This window comes from Engraulis encrasicolus, chromosome 5 (assembly GCF_034702125.1).
Source record: "Engraulis encrasicolus isolate BLACKSEA-1 chromosome 5, IST_EnEncr_1.0, whole genome shotgun sequence".
Lineage (NCBI taxonomy): Eukaryota > Metazoa > Chordata > Actinopteri > Clupeiformes > Engraulidae > Engraulis > Engraulis encrasicolus.
Window position 1 is genome coordinate 18919335 of NC_085861.1, and position 20000 is coordinate 18939334.

Sequence of the window (20000 nt, forward strand, 5' to 3'; positions counted from 1 at the left end):
TTTCATATGTGGCAAGAATGTGCAAGCCATCCAGTGAGAACTAAATCAACATATTGTGCATCATTTTGCCCAATTTCTTTCTTTCTTTTTTTTTTAAAGACATTTTTTTTGGTCTTTATGACTTTATTCATGATAGTACAGTGCATATGGTGACAGGAAGCAAGTTGGGAGAGAGAGACGGGGAAAGGTTGGCAAAGGACCCGGGCCGGGAATCGAACCCGGGTCAGCCGCATAGCAAATGAGTGCCCAACTTTATGTGCCACAGTAGGGCCATCTTGCCCAATTTCTGTTGCTTCATGCCACATGTTCTACGAATGGGCAACTGGAAGCCCGGGGGCCACATACGGCCCGCCTCCTTGCTCAGTGCGGCCCGTAGACAAAAGATAATTAAGAAAAAAAAAAGACCAGATTAAAAAAAAACACTACTGAATCAATCCATTGTAATTGTACTGTTAGCCGATAGAGAACATTCCTATTCCTTTCAAACAATATGGGCAGTCAGTGTGCAACCAACCGCACCTCAAACTCTGCGAGTTGCAGTCAGATACAACATGGGCATATGGCCCTCTGATGGTGACGATGAAAAAATGCGTCCCTATCAAAGTTGCCCATGCTTGTTCTACAGTTAGGGCGCGATCACACAGACCGCGGATTTCTGCCTACAATCTGCGATGCGCGTCCAGCTGATTAATCAGAAGTGACCACACCAAGTGCGGATCCACTGCCCATTCGAATGCGGTGACTAGGCAACGTAACGACTCAACTGTCACTCGCAACGTAGTCTAATCGATGGTGTTGTGTCATTAAATGTTGTGAAAACATACACAAAATGCTTTGTCCATTCATCTATGTAAAATGAATAGAAGATGAGCTCTTTTCCTGCTCTCCTATCATTGGATAGTGAATCTGATATGAATGTTGATAACGGTCTCCTCGAACATCTGGAAATCCACCGCAGGTTTTCCGCCTTGATTTGAACTTTTTTCAACTCAATCCACCCGGCGCGGAGAGGCGGAGAATCTGCAACCCGCCTTGTGCTGATATTAGACTCGTAATCCGCTCATTTTCATTGACAAACAATAGAACACATCCGCCTCCTACTGTAAAATCCGCGGTCTGTGTGATGTTGATGTTTGCGCTCTGGCATAAAAACATTGATTAGGATTTAGAAAGCAGCATACCCACAAAGGTTATTTCTGCACCTCATGATTTCTCTGTCAGTGGGAACACAGAGAGAGCAAAAAGGTTGTGAGAATAAATTCAATTTATGATGATAAAAAAAAAAAAAAACACGTAGGCCTACAGCATTGCAAATGCAGACTGCACCTTTGAGAAATGTGGTACCAGCAGCTGCCATGACCCGAGAAGAACAATGTGACCCTCTCTAACAGTATTTCAGAATATTCTCACTCGCAGCAAACTAATGGCGCGTGAACATTTTATTAGTAGTCTGTCAAGTTGCTCTTAGACTGGTACCTTGGAAAGATTGCATTACACAAGGCAAGGCAAGGCAAGGCAAGGCAAGGCAAGGCGTATAACTCATAGTGCAGCAGACACATTACGCGGAGTCCAGCTTTGACCGGCAATGGCACAATGACTCCAGCAGTATGTCTTAGTATATGAAAGCTGTGCTCTTAGAGTCTGTTAATAATCTCTTGTCTGTCTGATCTCTTTTGTTCCGTTTCCTTCAGGACTTGCTGGAGGTAGAGGCGAAAAAGCTTGGAGGTTTTGACTACCACTTCTGGATCGGGCTGTCAGACACTGAGACGGAGGGAGTATGGAAATGGGTCGACAACAGGATTGTCAATGACACGTATGTACAGTACAGAATAATACCTGAATATTATTTCAGTATAACTGAAGTAGTCTTGCAGTGTATCAATTCGGTACCTCATTGGGTACAGTGGCAGGGATGGAACTTAACACCCGTCCACCTGTCAAATACTGGGAAATTTCAGCGGTGACTGTAAATTTGTCAACCCACCAGTCACTTTGACAGGTGAAAACTTTCACCTCAATTCGAGCTGTGAATACGAGTTGACTGGTAAAAATGCCAAGTGACTGGTAGATTTTAAAATCTACCTGCCACAGTGACTGGTGGGAAAATAAACTTAAGTTCCACCCCTGTACAGTGGAATAACTGTAAAACTGAATAAACACCTCTGTATTATCATCTCAGCAAAAGAACGTGGTGTGTAAATTAAGTCAATGATTGCGTCAAAAAGACACATCACGCAGACCTTATGGCGTCATTTGTGCAGGTGTTTGACTAAAACCATCCCATTTGCATTAACTTCATAATTTCAAGGAGCTTTCCACGGTTGAAGTTACTGCATGACTGATGGGCCAGGCTCAGGCTCAGTCTTCACAGCATTGTTTGTATCTTCATTTCTTGTTGCACTGAAAATCTGTGATCTGATTTCTTTTTTCCCCACAGGTACTGGAACGAGTGGGACAATGAGCCAAACAACCACCAGTCTGGAGGAATCCATGGAGAGGACTGTGCAGTCCTGGACTCCCGCTCCAAGTCCTGGTTTGACGTGCCTTGCGACCACATTTATAAGCGCATCTGTCAAATGGACGCCTTTGACATTGATTGAAGCTGACTGAATGACAAGCGCTCCTGTCTCCGTCCTCCTGACAGAAAAAAAATGATACTGTGATTCTGATGCTGGCTTTCCCTTTTTTTATACGTCTAATAATAAAATGCTGAAAATTCTCTCTTGGAGAGAGATAATTAGATTCCTGTGACTGATTTCAATCTGGTGAAGACTCATATGTATGCATGAGAAAGTGATTCTATTTTTTTTAGCCATCACCATAGTATTTCTGTCCTATCAGAGTGTAGCTATTACACAATCAAAACCATTTTAATGTAACTGATAAAGTGCTTTTTATCATCCATCTTAACAGCAGCAGATTCTGCTGTGTCTGGCCTTTATAGATAAGATGGCACGTACGTAGTTACATGCTGATAAACCAGCTGGTAGACAGTGTGACACAGACCCAGAGTACGCATACCATTCAGCATCCTTAAAAAAAGCATTAAATTCCATTCGATGGTTTAGGCACCTTGGATCCAGTGCTACCGGCAGAGAGTGAGTGTTCAGCAGGAGTCTCCTCTCCAACGGTCTCTTTAACCTCTGAATTTAATGGGTCAACACTTCAATCAAGTGTGTTTGTGTGTGTGTGTGTGTGTGTGTGTGTGTGTGTGTGTGTGTGTGTGTGTGTGTGTGTGTGTGTGTGTGTGTGTGTGTGTGTGTGTGTGTGTGTATGTGTCTGCGTGTGTGTGTGTGTGTGTGTGTTCGTGTGTGTGTGTATGTGTGTGTGTGTGTCTGCGTGCGTGTGTGTGTGGTTGTGTGTGCATGTGTGAGTGTAGTGTAGTGTTGCAGTGTACACACACACTGCTTCCCTTAGGCACCAACAGATCCGCCCACACAGACATCACACACGCACGCACACGCACGCGCGCGCACACACACACACACACACACACACACACACACACACACACACACACACACACACACACACACACACACACACACACACACACACACACACACACACACACACACACGCTCACTCACACATGAAAGAGACTTCATATTTTCAAAATGTTTCTGCTCTGAACTTGGATATTGTACAGGTACACTCCTTCTTTTATGGATGGGTCATGCAGGATGATGGCGCTCCATGAGGCAGCAGAAAAGTTTAATTTCAATGAGTTTCTCTATAAAATGCAGTGGTGTGGTTCAACATGCATACAAGTGATGTTCAAATATGTATCATTCATGACCAGGGCTGGACTGGCCATCTGGCATAGCGGGCTTTTCCTGGTGGGCCCTGCACCCTTTTGGGCCTCTATTTTCAGAAATGTAAAAAGAAAAAATATGTAAAAACCGGTGAGTCAGTTCTGCACCGCTAATTATGATGGCCCTTATGAGTGCCCGGGCCCTATTTCTCCCCTAGGCCAGCCCTGTTCATGACGGACTTCATTAATGCAGCTGAATTATGCATCGTATGCATTTTTAAAAGAAATGGTACCTGGCTATTCACAATTGATGATGAACTTAGATTTCCCTCACACCACCTCTCTCTTTTTATATTAAATTGTGATTTCCTCAAGGAATGCTTTTTTTATAACAACAGAGCAAAGGTGTTAAACAGTAAAGATGTTAATTTTTGTCAGGTCTTGTCTCTTCAGTCCCATGCAACCTTTTTCCTCTACTACTAAAAAATTAATTCTTCCATTGGTGCCTACAGGCAGAGTCTACCAACCAGCAGTCTAGATTGTATGTGTGTGTGCGTGCGTGCGTGCGTGCGTGCGTGCGTGTTTGTGTGCATGTGTGTGTGTATGCGTGTGTGTGTGCGTACGTGTGTGCACATGTGTATGTGGGTACGTGTGTGTGTATGTCCGTAGTGTAGACATGTTCAGACATTCAGCCAGACAAGCGTGGGTGGTCTTATGTGTGTCTGTCTCTGCTGCTAGGCATACATGTTGCATTTATGTTTCAAATCTGTATTCAGCTGATGTGCTCATGTTCCATTTTTTATATGGGGGTGGTAGGTTATTGTAGGTGACTGGGAGTGACAGCATGCACCGTGTTACTGATTGCATTACAGATGAGTGCAGAAATACGAGGAGTGCCATCAGGCACATTAGAATATCAGCCATGTTTTATCGCAGGCTACTTAATTGTATAATGTGATTCAGCACAGACAGTCAAGCTAGACGAGTGCTGAGCATTGAGCATTTGAGCATGCTTATTAGCCTGTGAAGACAGGGGGGAGAACAGGGGAGAAAATCAATAAAACCCAATGAAAATAATAACAATCACTTCACCACTGTAGCCTAGAGTGCATGTATGCGTCTCAAGCATTCACAGGACGCTTTCAACATACTTCCAAGAGGAGTGGAAAATGTGACTAGGTGTTCCATTAACACTGGAAAATAACTGATTATCTTTGCAGTGTAGTTTAAAAAAAACTGATTTAAGAGAGAAAGAGTGTATTTCTAAAAGTGTTGAATTAACATTGGACATTTTACTGCCACAAATGTCGGTACACTTTATTTTAATGGTTCACTACAGTGGATCTACATTAGGTACAGTGTAATAACCAGTGTAACAATATTTAAAACCATGTAATATCAGTGTAGTACCATAGGCCTACCAACCATAACCCAAACCAACCCTAACCCTAGATGTAAGTACAAAATTGGTACATGGTGTTACACTTGTATTACATGGTATAAAATATTGTTACACTGGTTATTACACTGTACCTAATGTGGTAGATCCACTGTATAATGGTGAACCATTAAAATAAAGTGTTACCCAAATGTCTGCGTTTGTCTTTAGCCAGCGCTCATTGAGGGTCAAAAGATGAATTCAATAGACAATGTAACTGATTGCACTCTAAAAGCTGATGTTGTTTTCAGGCAGTTGATGTTTGCTCTTTCAGGTAGACTTCAGTCTGTGTGGATGCGTTGCCAGTTGTCAGAATTCTTTATTTAGTCCAAAAATGATAAAACGGTGTGTTTTGCCTCTGGGCCAAACAAAAACAATTTCTCTGTGATGTCTGAGCTGACAGGATACAGCTGGAATTCAGATCCTCACGACTCGGCGCTATTATGAGCCACGCACCTACGTACGTAAACTAAGTGCTGTGATTTCACACACAACAAACATTAATTACAAAGTCTCTATGGCAACAACTGTGGGGAGAATGATGTGATATATGATATTTATAGTCTGATGTGGCAGTCTTTACAGAAACAGCATGTTTGTGAAATCATGTGATTCTGTTGCTTTGATGTGCGGGCCACACGTCCAGTGTTTGAATTTATAGGTCTACTTTTGGTCAAGCAGGTAGGCCTACCCTTTTCCATGTAGCCATCCTTTTCCAATAATGCTTTCCACAGACTGTATTGACCCACATTTCACAAATAGCATAGTGTTACAATCCCATTACAGTAGTTCATGGAGGATGTAAAATCCTCTGGGTCCTTTTCATGGAGAGACCGATGGCAGAGAGAAGCCGCAGCTGATGCTGAGTGTCTTAGCAGCAGTGGTGACAGACACTTTGCAGAGTTCAGGCGGCCGACAAACCAGAGCGAGGATTGATGTGAAACGAATTTCACCTCGCTGAGATAGTAAGAGCAGCACTGGACACCTGCCAAGGACAGAAGTGATTGAAATTGCAAGCCTGCTGGTGGTGACAGCAGGGAGAGAGGGAGATTGGTGTACAGCAATTTGAAGGGAGGTGTATTCATGGGACAGTACACACACAGGCCTGACTTGAGCTTGTCATGTTGGAGTTGTCAGGGAAAAAAAGAGGATTTCAGTTCAGTCTGTCTGTCCATGACTTTGCTTCAAATGTTTTGTCTTTTTTCGTATTCATGTCCTGTGTGTTTTTATGTCTTCGGAGCGTTCAGCTGTTTCTGTGCCCCATAAATAAAAACTGGTAGGCCTACTGTTGACAGAAAAGCTGTTTTTTAAGGAGATGAAGGACTGTTGGGGGTGGGGGTTCGTCTGGTTGTCAATGGAGTAATTTATTTAACCTCCTCCAAAACACCACAGTTTTGGATTAACCCCTGTCAACGTTCAGTCTGCATTTTAAAGGTGTTTTAGAGAGCGAATAAGAGCATGCTTTTGATATCAAATTCAAATTGGCTTCAGAGAACAGTTTAAGTTTTTGTTATTTATCACATCAACCTGATGCATGTTAGCCTATTACAGGCATACATTGGGCCTATATGTGTGTGTGTGTGTGTGTGTGTGTGTGTGTGTGTGTGTGTGTGTGTGTGTTTGTCTGTGTGTGTGTGTGTGTGTGTGTGTATGTGTGTGTGTGTGTGTGTGTGCGTGCGTGCGTGCGTGCGTGCGTGTGCGCGCCCGTGTGTGTATGCGTGTGTGTGTGTGTGTGTGCGTGTGTGTGTGTGTGTGTGTGTGTGTGTGTGTGTGTGTGTGTCAGTAAAAGCAAAAGGATAATTTGACCTCAGGTGCATGCAGACTTCTATGCAGGGCATTGATCTAGCGGCTAGATTCTAGCCTACAGTTGACAGTCTGGTACGAACATGAAAACCACTGGTGGCCGCTGTTTCAAAAGCAAATTCTCACGAGTGCTACTGTAACAATTAATGTGTCGAATGTTAGCCCCTCCTTTCGGGTCTGTTCCACCAATAGAATTTATCATTCATTTGTTGTTGTCGACCCATCACTGACGGAAGTAAGTAACTCACGGGAAGACGGACTCCTTAAAGTTTAACAAGGTAAATAATGTGTGTCTTATATACCCGTCAGCATTGCTGTTGGTGTTTATATGGGTATAGTGTTACGATGCAGCTTTCTAGATGCAATGCTTTGGAGATGTAGGTTGTTAATAGCCTGTAAAGACGACAAGGCCTAGTGTTTATGTGAAGCACTGTGCTACTGTTTTAGCTGAATGACAATGCTGCCAAGCAAAGCCGGTTGGACTGTCATGGAAAGCTCTTAGCCTAGCTAGCTTACGTGGTTAGCTGTCTTGACGAAGTTGCCACTCTGTTATTTTGTCCCACTACCTGCTTATGAAGTGTATAATAATTTGCTTGAGATTTTGGGTAACTTGTTACGACAAAAAAATCTCTACAGTTGGGTTTCCAGACACATAAATAGCACGGTGCTCAGAAGATTTGCTTGGCTAGCTTCTGCTAAGAGCGTGTCTTTCACGTAGCATTCAAAGGTCTGTTATTCATTTATATGTGTACATTTTAGAATTGTCAGGTGCAGAGATGAGAAACCATGTATAATCCGTCACCTCTGACCACTAAATTATGAATCGGACAAGCTAGATTGCAATACTTCGAGCGATTTAGTATGCTAAATACTAGCCAGCTAACGGACGGCTAACTGTAGGTTACTGTGCAGGCTAATGCTACCAGATGAGATGAATCTAAATAAAGACAGAAATAAAGCCTACATTTAGTTATTGTAGTCGTTGTTTTGTATCAAATGGTGTGTTCATTTCTAATCAAACTTAATGAAGGTATTATGCAAACTTGTTCACATCGGGGATTGTATCTACAGTTAGTTAGAGGTTGATGGTGTTCAGCCATAATTATCATTGATCAAATGTGGATCCATTTAATACATTCTGACAGCCACCTCTGCCTCGGCTCTCTGTCCTCGGTGGACGGTAATTCAAACAAGACTGTTAGCTATTACCGAGGCCCGTTGGTCATTGAGCTATGTAATGAATGCTGCAGACTTTCAATGTGGACCCAATTTGGAAAGAACCCGATAAATGGATGCGCTGGCGTATCTGCAGTGTCAGCTTTTTACAGTGTTGCGTGTTATAAATACAAGCCTTTACAATTAACGTTTCGGAACGCTGTCAATACCGTACTACCTAGCCGTTAACTTTTTTCCCCCTCTGTCATGCTGACCATTCATTTTTCCCGGTGTGTTCTCTACTTATCAATGGTGACAGATGGAGGTGGAGCAGCTCCTGTCTCTGTCAGGTCCGGCTCTGGCTCAGGCCATCAGCTCCCTTCTGGAGACGCCAGGACTTTACGTCTTCTCAGACATCCTGGAACTGCCCAATGTTCGAGAAGTAAGTATTAATTAACAATATGCTTAGTTGCAAGTAAATAACAGACTGAAGACATTTTAGGTAAAGAAAATGTAGACTGACACCATGCATCCAGTCAATTTTGAAATCGGACAAACAAATATGCCTTAAGGATTCTGTTTCATGCAGGCCAGGTGTTCATCGTTGTGTAATATGTATTCTATGTGTAGATGAGATGAATACAGCTCAGTATCTCCAGGCATTGTGAACACAGTATGCAGAGATAGCCAGCCACACAGAATGAAGGAAGGATGCAGTGGTAATAAGAATTAACTGGAAACCACATAATGGATGTCCTTTCAGCTACCTAAGACATTTATGGCATCTTGGGGGGGATGGCAACTTGTTTATGGTGCACACAGCTCATGTGTGCTCTGTTGCTCTGAGAATCCTGTGGTTTTGTTACATAAGCTGTGGGGAAAACAATTGTTTTTGTTGCCCCCGAGTAAGTTTGAGCTTGTTTCTAATTGGTACCCTCTGTCTTTCTGCTCCTTCTCCCCCCACTCCTTCCTTTCCACCGTCCCCTGTGCCATCTCTCTATCCGAATCTCTGGCTCTCCTCTCCATCTCTGGTTCTCATGCTCTCTCTGTCTCGCTCCAAGCTGGAGGCAAGTCCCCATGCTCCAGTGTATCAGCTGCTCAATCTCTTTGCCTATGGAACCTACTCCGACTACAAAGGTAACCATGACAACACACAAGTTGCATAAACATCATGCCCAAAAGCTGTTTCTGTATTAGTCGTGTGTCCCCCCCCCCCCTCTTCCTCTCTTCGCGTTCCGTGTTGATCTCTCTTTCTTTCTCTCTCCCTTTCTTTCTCTCTTGTCTCTCTCTACAATTTTTTTACCCTCTTTCTATTTGTCACTTCACTCCTGTTTTATCTCACTCTCTCTCTTGCGCGCGCGCGAACACACACACACACACACACACACACACACACACACACACACACACACACACACACACACACACACTCTCCCGCTCTCACACTCTCTTTCTCTTCTCTTCTCTTCTCTCTCTCTCTCTCTCTCTCTCTCTCTCTCTCTCTCTCTCTCTCTCTCTCTCTCACACACTCTCTCTCTCTCTCTCTCTCTCACACACACTCTCTCTCTCTCTCTCTCTCTCTCTCTCTCTCTCTCTCTCTCTCTCTCTCTCTCTCTCTCCCCCCGTCATCCTTCTCTATCTCCACTGCCTGTAAGGGGGACACACTGATCTCCGATGATGTTCTGTCCTGCTGCCTGGCAGGCTGTTTTATAGGACTGGAGCTGTGCGTAAATTGTATTGCCCACAAGGGGTGTACAGCAGCAGCAGCAGCAGCAGCAGCAGCAGCCGTAACATCAGCAGCAACAGCAGCCTGCCCCACTGGCTGGCTTTTAAGGCAGTGACTCATCAGGGCCAGTGTGTGTGTTGTCACTATAAGACCAGCGCCTCAGAGTATTTTATTTTATTGATTTATTTATTTATTTTTTATTTCATCGTGTGATTGCTGGTCTGTGTTAGGAGGGGCTTGCTCCTGGAGGATAGTGCGCCAGGCACAGACGGGAAATAAATGGCTTTACTCTGGCCGCCTCCCCCTCTCTGTCTCTCTGTCTGTCTCTCTCTCTCTCTCTCTCTCTCTCTCGCACACTGCATGTGTCGGAGTGTGTTTCCCCCCTCCTGTGCTCTTGTTATAAAATGTGTGTTATGTGCTTGCCAAAAAATCGCCTCCCACTGTGACTCATCCTTTGGGGAATTAGAATGTAAATGGCTGTGGCACTACTGTGTCTTACTTTCCGGTTTCACTTTTTTTCTTTCATTTTTTATTTGTTCTTTTCTGTCTTCATCTTGTTATTATTATTTTTCTTTCTTTCTTTCTCTCTTTCTTTCTCACAGAGAAAGCAGCCTCGCTCCCTGAGCTGACCCCTGCCCAGAGGAACAAGCTGAGACACCTGTCAATCATCAGTCTGGCCTCCAATCTGAAGGTCAGTTCAGTGCTGTGTTGGAGTCAAGGGTTTTTTCCATTACATTACATTATATTCAGGGCTCTGAATTAACTTTTGTCATCACCAGCCAAAATGGCTAGTAGATGCTACTTTTACAAGCCAAACATACACTCACTAATGGGTCAAAGTGGCTAGTAAGTTGGTCTTTTCTACCAGCCAGACTGAAATGTCACCAGCATTTGGCCAATTGGCTGGTGTTAATTTAGAGCTCTGATTATATTGCATTGCATTTGGCAGACACTTTATAACCAGAGCGACTTACAATCCAGGACTTAAGTCATAGCTAACATCACCAGCAAATGCAAAGTGCACAGGAAATATACAGAACAACAAATGCAGATGCTGAGTAGGGATTTTTATTTTTTATTTTTTAAGTACTTTAGCACAGGGTTAAGTAGAGTACACACACGCATACACATCATGCCATAGAGTTTTTCTCTCATATTGTAGCATAATTACAATGCAGGGAAAGAAACGAGTCACCGGAGCATCTTTAGATGTGGAAGTTTACTTGTTTTATTGGGCAAGTGCCACTTAACAAGTAAACTTCCACATTTGAAGATGCTCCGGTGACTCCTTTCTTTCCCTGCATCTACCAGTCCTTTCCCGTGACGCACCAGATTGTGAAGTGCAGGAGCGCGGAGGATATCTCTCTTCTCTACGTGATAATTACAATGTATTTTGTGTTCTTTGTGTGCTCCTCTGATCTTCCCTTATTTTTAACATAATGGCTGGAAAAGGCAAAACAACCAACTTGGCTACTTTTTTGTTTCAACTTTGCAAAACAAATTTGTTTCAACAATCTTTCATTTTCTCAATCTTCTAAACCTTATGTGCGCGTGCATCTCATAACTTTAGTGTAATCACACTTGCCAATCTGTAGTGTTTACTGCAATGTTTAGATCTCTAATCCCCTCCTGTGAAGATTGAAATAAAAGGTGTAAGTACTAATGTGTGTGTGTGTGTGTGTGTGTGTGTGTGCGCGTGCGTGTGTGTGTGTTGTGCAGTGTCTGCCGTACTCTCTGCTGCTGCAGGAGCTGGAGCTGAAGAACGTGCGTGAGCTGGAGGACCTGCTGATTGAGGCCATCTACTGCGACATCATCCAGGGCAAGCTGGACCAGCGCAACCAACAGGTGGAGGTGGACTGCAGCGTGGGCAGAGACCTGGGGCCCAACGAACTGCCCAACATCATCAACACGCTGCAGGAGTGGTCAGTGCCTATCTGTGTGTGTGTGTGTGTGTGTGTGAATGTGTGAGTGTGTGGGGGAGGGGGGCGTAGGACCTGGGCCCTAATGAACTGCCCAACAACATCAACGCTCTGCAGGAGTGGTCAGTGTCTGGCAGTGTCTGTATGAGTGTGTGCATCAGTGTGTGTTTGTGGGGGTGTTGACCTGGGCCCTAAGGAACTGGCCAACATCATCAAACACTCTGCAGGAGCGGTCAGTGTCTATCTGTTTCTGCCAGGGTATGTGTGTGCTTGTGCGTGTGCTCGTGTGTGTGCGTGTGTGCTCGGGCTGGCCCGTATGCACGTGCGAGCAGCCCAACATCATGGACACACTGCTGGAGTGGTCGGTGACTCACAGTGTGTTGGAGTGTTTTTATGCGCCTGAAGCCCAGCTCTCCTCGTGTAGGCTCTCTGACAAAGTTCAATTCCACTGTTTTCAATGCAACCCAGCACACCGGCGGTGAAGAATTATGCCGCCACCACCTGTTGGTTACCATTAAAGTCTGAGTCGCTCGATAAAACCCACTGTTGAAACCACCGGCTGCTGTGGTGTATGTTTATCTGTTTTGATGTTGAGTGCATATGTGTGCGTCGCACAGACGTTTCACATAGTCAAATCAGTTTTTTTTGTCCGCCTTTTGCCCACTCAGTGTCTTGAGTTAGATTGTGTTGCCACCTTCATACACTTGAGGGAGAAATAAGTAATCCACATACTTCACCAAGAATGTTTTGCTTCTTTTTTTTTTATTTTTAGTACTCTTTTGTGCTGCCATGGCAACGTGTCATAAAATCAGTCAGCAGAATAGTACGGTTGGGTTTTAATTCTTATCTGCGTGTTGGACTACCGTGTCTCACGCACGCAGGATCATCAGCTGTAGTGCGTGTAGTGTAGTGTACTCCATCCAGGCCTCCCCCAAGCGAGTGCAGTGCGCTCCTCTAGCAGACCCTGGGGAAATAAAATTGAGGGAAGGGAGTCTCTCTCTCTCTCTCTCTCTCTCTCTCTCTCTCTCTGTTTGTCTGTCCGTCTCTCTCTCTCTATCTCTCTCTGTTTGTCTGTCCGTCTCTCTCTCTGTCTGTCTGTCCGTCTGTCTCTTTCTCTCACTCTCTCCCCCTCTCTCTCTCTCTATCTCTCTCTGTTTGTCTGTCCGTCTCTCTCTCTCTATCTCTCTCTCTCTACCTCTCTCTCTGTCTGTTTCTATCTCTCTCTCTGTCTGTCTCTCTCTCTCAGACCTTAGAGACCCCTTAGCTCCTTTGTTCGGCTCCAAAGCAATTTAGCTCCATAGCCAGTTACCAGGAGGAGGATGTGTTATCACACTGCACACGGTGTGATGGAGATGTACTCACTACACTACAGCACATCGCCCAGTTCTCAACACAGGAGATTTCAGCTTGGACAAACTCTGTGGAGCTGGGTGAGCACAGGGGTGATTCAGTCTGCGTGACTACTTCCTCAGGTTTTATACGCTAGCGGCTATGAGCAGCAAACATTTACGAACACCATTTGTTGCCTTGCTATCCTTCCTCCATTTCCTTCCTCCTGTCTTCCCCTCTTTCCCTCTCTCTCATTCTCATTCTCTCTCTATCTATCTATCTCTCTATCTCTATCTCTATCTCTCTCTTTCTCTTTCTCTCTCTCTCTCTCCCATTTTCTCTCTCTCTCTGTCTCTCTATCCATTTCTGGAGATATTAGTGGTGCATTAGAGGGAGCACTTAAGAAAGCTACAGCCTTTCCAAACACTTTCATTAATAGTGCTTTCCTGGGTTTGCTCGGGGGCTGTGGGTGTCTTAATTCGTCTGAGCCACAGACTCTAATTGTGCTGCTGTTTTCTTTATATGAATTGCTGAGGTGAAAACCCGAAGTTGCATAAACTGTTTTGGAATGAGATTGTGCAGAAATGGCTTGGGTGTGTGTGTGTGTGTGTGTCTGTGTGTCTTGTTAATGCGTGTGCTGGTAGCTAGTCAATCACAGCAAATCACTGACATGGCAGATGAATCGAAACTCACTAGAGAGATTTTCCTGCTGCACTTTCCTCCTGCTTTGATTGCCCTCCCCCGCATTTAAAATGTTTCGTATGAAACGCGACCATGGGGAATTGGAGGCCACTTTTCTCTCGCTCCGTTTTCCATGTCCTCATTTTCTGCATCCTCTTTATCTGCGCTCCCTCTTTCCTCCATCTCTCTCTCTCCATCTCTCCCGCTCCCTCTCTCTCTTCCTCTCCCTCTCAGGTGTGCTGGTTGTGAGGCTGTGTTGTGTGGCATCGAGGAACAGATTTCCAGAGCCAATCAGTACAGAGAAAGCCAGCTCAAGGTCAAAGTTCAGGTAGAGACAGAGGTGAGTGCCAAGCTGCGCTTTTCATTTTTGTCACTTGTTGTGGTACATTAGCATAATAATATGTAAATGTGTGTACCCTTTACTTGTGTACGGGCCCGGGGCTTGACATTGACACCTGCCATCGGGCCAGAAATGGGTAAAACTCGGCCGTGGCTAGTAACGATTTCAGTCTCATTAGCCACTGTGGCAGGTAGCTTATTTGTGGGTATGACTTATCTCAGTAGCATATATCCTGTTTTGGCCACCTTTTTGTCATATTTAGTTTTAGATATTTAGATTTTATTTGTCTCATATCCTGTAGATTATGAGATTATTCATTTAACACATGATCATAGCACTGATTGTCTTGTGGAATCATTTCGTTTTCTGAGCTTATGCATCATGGTAAAGAAAATATGTGTAGTAGAAAGGCTGAGTGGCTAGTGACTCTGGAAAACCATTAGCCACTGTGGCCGGTGAGCAAAAAGTGAACAAAAAGGTAATGGCAAGCCCTGGTAGGGGTGTCCTTTTTGTCCCCAGAATGGACACCAAGGGCTCTGTTCTAGTAAGTAAAACGGATCTGGAGCATTTTCAATTTGCAGCCAGAACTTGGAAAAGAATAATGCGATGTAAAATGAAAATCAAAACATTAAAAGCTCATGCCAAGTCTGTATGTTTGGATCTGGACAGAGCGATCCTGAGCTAGCCCATTGCATTCTGTATTTGGCCGCTTTTAACCTTTTCGTCTGAGAACACTGTAATTGCTAGGAAAGGGGTAATACTCAAAGCTCGAAGCAAAGATATTATCCCTGTAACTGTCACTTTGCCTCCCTCTGAGTGTGAACTGCATTTTTGTCACTTATTATGAGGCATTTGCATAATATGTAAATGTGTAGCGTGCGCGTGTGGAGGGGCGTCATGTGATGTGAACTGTCCCTTGTGTCTCTGCTCTGCTGTTCGCAGGTGTCTAATTTACAGAAGACCCTGAAAGCCAGTTCCGCCTCTCCGTCCTCCGGGCCCGCCCCGGCCGGAGCGGCGTCCAATCAGGATGCGGACCAGCCGGCCGAGCCGCGAGACCCCGCCTCCTCTCAGGAACCACGGCAACCCGGCAAGAAGAGTTCCAAAGTCAAAGGGTAAGGAGGATGATCTTCTTCGGTTCCTTTACGTGAGTCCTCCTTACTCCTTCTTTGCTTCCTCTGAGCTGGGTCTTGTGAGTGGGTTTTTTTCTGCATTAGCTGAAAGCTGCTTGTTGTGTGGCTGGCTGCTGTGGTAAATAGAGGTGATGACATGGCACAGCACGGCGGCACCCAGTGTGACCAAATACTCGCCTAAATGTGACATTGTCTTGCGCTGACAGCTGAGAGAGGGAGAGGGAGAGCAGAGCTGCATACGAATAAGCTTGGGCAGTGGCTAGAAAGCACATACACTTGGACACACACTTGTACCCACACACACACACACACGCACACACGCACACACGCACACACACACACACACACACACGGACACACAACTTCTACACATGAACATACACACACACGCACACATCTGCCCGCGCTCCGCTACCTCAGCGACAGCAGCGCTTTAATTAGCTAATTAACGTCAGCTGTCACGAGCTGTGCTGTACTGTATGCTATGCGGTGGGGCCCGGCGCCACACTCTTCCTCCACCCTCCTCCATGCTCCCTGCTCCCAGTGACTCACTCACTCAGCACCGCCTCAACTCTGCCTTATGGTTAGCTTGGCCACACTCTCCGATAGTGCCACTGATTACTGCAGCTCTGATTCCCAAACTGGGGGTCGCGGAGAGAGAAGGGGACTGTTGTTTACATAAAACCTTGAAATATATGATGTAGAGTAGAGTGCTTATTTGTAAACCCGAAGGAAATTAAGGAAAGTGAAATGAAATTTTATAGACGTATACTATAACCATCCCATGAATTGTGTCGAAACAGTATTCACTTGTGTGGTTAAAAATGTATTAACTTTTCCTTTCAGTTCAATTTTAATTTTAATTTGGTAATGTTAAGGGACAAAAACATTTCCTTTTGTAATATGAGGTGTTGTGAAAACTTCTTTGGGTAGCAAAAGGGAGGTCCCCAACAGAAAAAGCTTGGGAAGTACCGGACTAGAATGTGACGTTCCCTTCACAGCGCGCACCGGCTAATGTCATCCAGCTAATGTCACCACAAATGGCCGTTGTGCCGAAGCTGGATGGGGGGAGATCCGTTCCCGTTATCCATTAGCAGCGTCTCTCTCTCTCGCTCTCTCTCTCTCATCGTAGGTAGCGTGGCCTTTCCCTGTGTGCCCGTCTGCTCCTCTGCTGCCTTTCAACAGGAAGATGAGCAGTGCTTAATGGCTTTTATTGCTCGCCGTCGTTATTGAAGTTGTCCGAGGAACATGTCCCTTTTAGTCTGTTAAGAGTTACAGAGCCTGGCGATCTTCTCCTGCTCTTGGCCTTTGTTGTTTACCCCCATTTGGCACTGATGTTGCTGAGTTTTAGTATTTATTTGTATTTCATCATGTCCCCCTCTAGTCTAGTAGAGACGTATGTTAGAAATAATCTTCAGATTCCCTGCACTCTCCTCCTCCCGGAGAGCTCTCTCTCTCACCGACCCTGCCCGGTTTTTAACCTCCTATTTCCTTCTCCTCATGCATTTTTGATTTTTAATTTTACTTATTTATTTTATTACCAGGCAGTAGTACCCTCTCATGCGCGTGCGTGCGTGCGCCGCGCACACGCACACGCACACACACACACACACACACACTGCTCCTTTTTGCCTGTAGAGGCTTTCCAGAGTAAATCTGTCTGACTCTGGAGCAATCTAGCGGCCAGGACCAGGGATTTGAAGGGCTTAGCCGGGAAAAGAAAGTGGGAGTAGCGTTTGCACGCCTTCGCTGTTATAACTTAATTAGCTCTGTGTAATTCTGTTTTTTTCCCCTCTTCTCTTCCTTTCTATCTCTCTCTTTTCGCCAAACCTTCTGTTCCACTTTAATATTATTGTGTCGTGTCGGTGTCAGCCCACCGGGGGGTTTCCCAGCTTCCGATTGTCCCACTTAAAATTAAACCAAGCGCCTATTGTTTGGAAATTGACAGGCAGGGAGATGGAAAAAAAAATTCACACTTGATGGATGGAAGCAATGTACTCATCATGTTGTCTCAGAGAGACCAGTGCGCCGATGGCTAACGATTGGTTTAATTTCAGTTAATGTTGTGCTCAGCCACGTTACAATATAAAAGAAGCTAGACAAAAGTGTGGATGGAGTGGAGTGTAGTGTAGTGTGGTGGGTTTGCCCTATCAGAGGGCCAGAGTAATGGACTAAGCCTGTTGAGGATTGGAGCAGGTCTTTGCCTATTTAGTATCATATATGCATGGCACAGAGAGAATGGTCAGTTTATTCAAATGAACTCACTGATACCAGCAGCACTTAATCCCACAGGACCATTATTTTAGAATAATATTAAGGATGTCTCTCCCTCTCTCTCTGAATTAAAACAAGAATGCAGGCTATATCTTAATACAGGTTGCTCCTGTTGGAATCTTTTTTTTTGGTGTCTAGTCTTCTGATTTCCTGGCCTTGGTGTGTTGTCGTGTGTGTGTTTTAAATTGCCAATGGTCAAGCCCTTTATGTCCTCTTGTCAGTGAAAGAGGATGTCCAATGCACGTTGCCCTGCAGTGAAATATGGAAGTCTGAAGTGACCCGGATTGTTAAATTATGTAAATGCAATCAAATGAATAGGCATGAATATGGATGAAGCAATTGTGCATTGTGTTGTGTGGCAAGTGCGTTTTGTTTATTTATGATTTGAGTAAGCTCCCTTGTGTTTTTGACAGGCTCCGTGGAAGTGGGAAGATCTGGTCAAAGTCCAACTGAGGTCGTCCAGGCCGCCAAGACTTCTCCAGTCTCACAGACGGGGGAAAGAAGAACGCAACAGAACAGATAGACAGACAGTCAAGACAAGATAGCAGATAGACATACAGCAGACACCAGGCAGTCACGCACACATCGCAAGGCTGGCTGGCTGACGACTACATACCACTGACGGACTAAATACACTGACTGCTACACATAATCCGGACTCTTAAAAGAGAACTCCCAGTTGAATTGCTATGGAGTCTACAATCACATATGGAAAGCCTGGTGGATTAGACACACTGTGTGTTTGTGTGTGTGTGTGTGTGTACTGTATGTGTGCGCGTGCGCGTTTGTGTATATTTGGGTGTGTGTATGTAAAGCGTGGGTGTTCTTTATTGTAATTCCTTCTCACTTTTTGCTTTTGTTTTCTTTTGTCCTTTTTTTGGGAAGTGGGTGGGTGGGTGATTGTGTTGAGCACGGTCTGATCTGTGTCATCAGGATGTGAAGTGTTAACTGAATAAAATTGCCCCTTGCACCACTCTTTCGCGCCTGTGAGCCCTCTCTCTTTGGCTTCCTCTCTCTTTATTCAACTGTGTTTAAAAATGCTGCACCACGGGTTGCATGCGGAAATGTTAGCGCACCAAAGGGGGTCATCCGTTTGGAGGTCAAGGCATTAATTAGTGTACCCCCCATCACCACTACTCCCTAAACCCCCCTGAGCGGAGTTAAGACACTGGAACAAACCTCTCAGTCTGCTCCATAACTGCGCTGGATACACACATTTTTGTCTCTCTCACACACACATACACGCACACGCTGGCTGTACATCACTGGTTGCATTATACACCACACTAGAGACACATTTGCCTACACTTTCTCTCTTAGAAATGCTCAATGATGTAGTCTAATACGTGAAATGCTGTTTCTTACATTTATCACACTAGTCGCAGATAGATCTAGCTCTCGCTTCTGCTTTGATATGAATTTTCCACACACATCTGTGTGCTTGGTTCTGACACACAAACACACACACGGTCGCATGCACGAACACAGACATCCACTTTCAAGAAAGAGACACGCTCACTTATGCATGCACAACACCGTACGTGCATTTCATCTTAATATTTTGCCCACAGCGCTTTCTATTTTTTTTATTACTTTTTTTTTTTTTTTTTAACTTTGCTGTTTTTTTTCCCTCGTGTCCCATTTTTATGCCTTCCTCTACTACCCTCCACCACCCTTAGTCGGCAAATTGTCTCTTTCCGTCCTGCGGGATGTGATTGGTGGCCATCAGCTCCCATGGTACCCTCTCCCAAATGGAAAAGGGGGGATAGAGGAGGATTGAGGGACGGACTATGGGGCAAAGATGAGAGAAGGAATGATCTACTTTTAAAAAGAGAGAGAGAGGTATTGGAACTTAAGTCTTTAGTGCCATTCTCTCTCTCTGTCTCTCTTTCTCTCTCTCTCCCCACTCCACCTCCACCCACCCACCCACTCTTTTTTAACTCCTCTCATCCTCTGCCTCCACTTCAGTATCCCTCACTCTATAAATAGCCGTGTTAATTTCAGTCTGTGCGAATGAGTCTCACAGCTTCACAGTCGCTCAGTTCAGAGCAGATGGGAACTGTGAACTTCTGCAGCTGTACACCTGTGTGTGTGTGTGTGTATGTGTGTGTGTGTGCACGCCTGTGTGAAGGATCAAATTTGTGTGTGTGTGTGGCATGCGAAATGAATGTGCCATATTTTTTTGAGCTATGTGTTTGTTGAGAGCTCGCAGGTTTTTTTTCCCCTTCTAACTTTGTGTGCGAGTGTAAAAGCTGCCTGTGAGTCATGTTCAATCACTTTGTGTGTGCTCTGATTTCTCTTTTGTGTGTTTAAAGTCTGTGTGACACGACGATGACAGAAAAGGAAGCCAGCAACAACAACACTGCTCCATCACAAAGAGTGATTGCTCTTTATTGAGCTTTAGGTATACAGCGGTTCATAGATTCACAGCAATTGTGACTTGGATGACAT

The 20000-nt window shown here is 44.7% G+C and overlaps 3 protein-coding genes across 5 annotated transcripts in view; 2 read left to right on the top strand and 1 right to left on the bottom strand.

The window, feature by feature from the left end:
* The window catches only part of cldc1 (C-type lectin domain containing 1), a 6647-nt gene extending 3905 nt beyond the window's left edge, over positions 1-2742 (top strand). Inside the window, exons 5-6 of the mRNA XM_063198845.1 lie at positions 1692-1813; positions 2438-2742. Coding sequence (XP_063054915.1) covers positions 1692-1813; positions 2438-2600 — 285 coding nt within the window. The 3' untranslated portion in view covers positions 2601-2742. The remainder of the gene's footprint in view (positions 1-1691; positions 1814-2437) is intronic.
* A 4263-nt stretch (positions 2743-7005) lies between these two features.
* Positions 7006-18525, top strand: cops7a (COP9 constitutive photomorphogenic homolog subunit 7A). Of its 3 annotated transcripts, none has more exons than XM_063198849.1 (8): positions 7006-7273; positions 8470-8592; positions 9212-9287; positions 10479-10567; positions 11596-11798; positions 14040-14145; positions 15088-15289; positions 17963-18525. In XM_063198849.1, exons 2-7 carry the CDS (start codon positions 8470-8472, stop codon positions 15259-15261), a joined length of 771 nt encoding a protein of 256 aa, XP_063054919.1. In that variant the 5' UTR covers positions 7006-7273; the 3' UTR covers positions 15262-15289; positions 17963-18525. The 3 variants fall into 3 exon arrangements, with proteins under 3 accessions (XP_063054919.1, XP_063054917.1, XP_063054918.1); XM_063198847.1 differs by having other exon boundaries at positions 7009-7273; positions 15088-15257; XM_063198848.1 differs by lacking the exon at positions 7006-7273 and adding an exon at positions 7305-7722 and having other exon boundaries at positions 15088-15257.
* A 99-nt stretch (positions 18526-18624) lies between these two features.
* The window catches only part of pianp (PILR alpha associated neural protein), a 9992-nt gene continuing 8616 nt past the window's right edge, over positions 18625-20000 (bottom strand). Inside the window, exon 6 of the mRNA XM_063198850.1 lies at positions 18625-20000. This exon is cut by the window's right edge and continues 1555 nt beyond it. The gene's annotated coding sequence lies outside the window, so the exon portion shown is untranslated.

What these genes read in the sequence shown, in the direction of transcription:
- cops7a (XM_063198847.1), top strand. Translation starts at nt 8,470, where the DNA reads ATGGAGGTGGAGCAGCTCCTGTCTCTGTCAGGTCCGGCTCTGGCTCAG. An exon ending in AACTGCCCAATGTTCGAGAA is followed by an intron (nt 8,593 to 9,211) that starts GTAAGTATTAAT and finishes TCTCGCTCCAAG; the next exon opens with CTGGAGGCAAGTCCCCATGC. An exon ending in AACCTACTCCGACTACAAAG is followed by an intron (nt 9,288 to 10,478) that starts GTAACCATGACA and finishes TCTTTCTCACAG; the next exon opens with AGAAAGCAGCCTCGCTCCCT.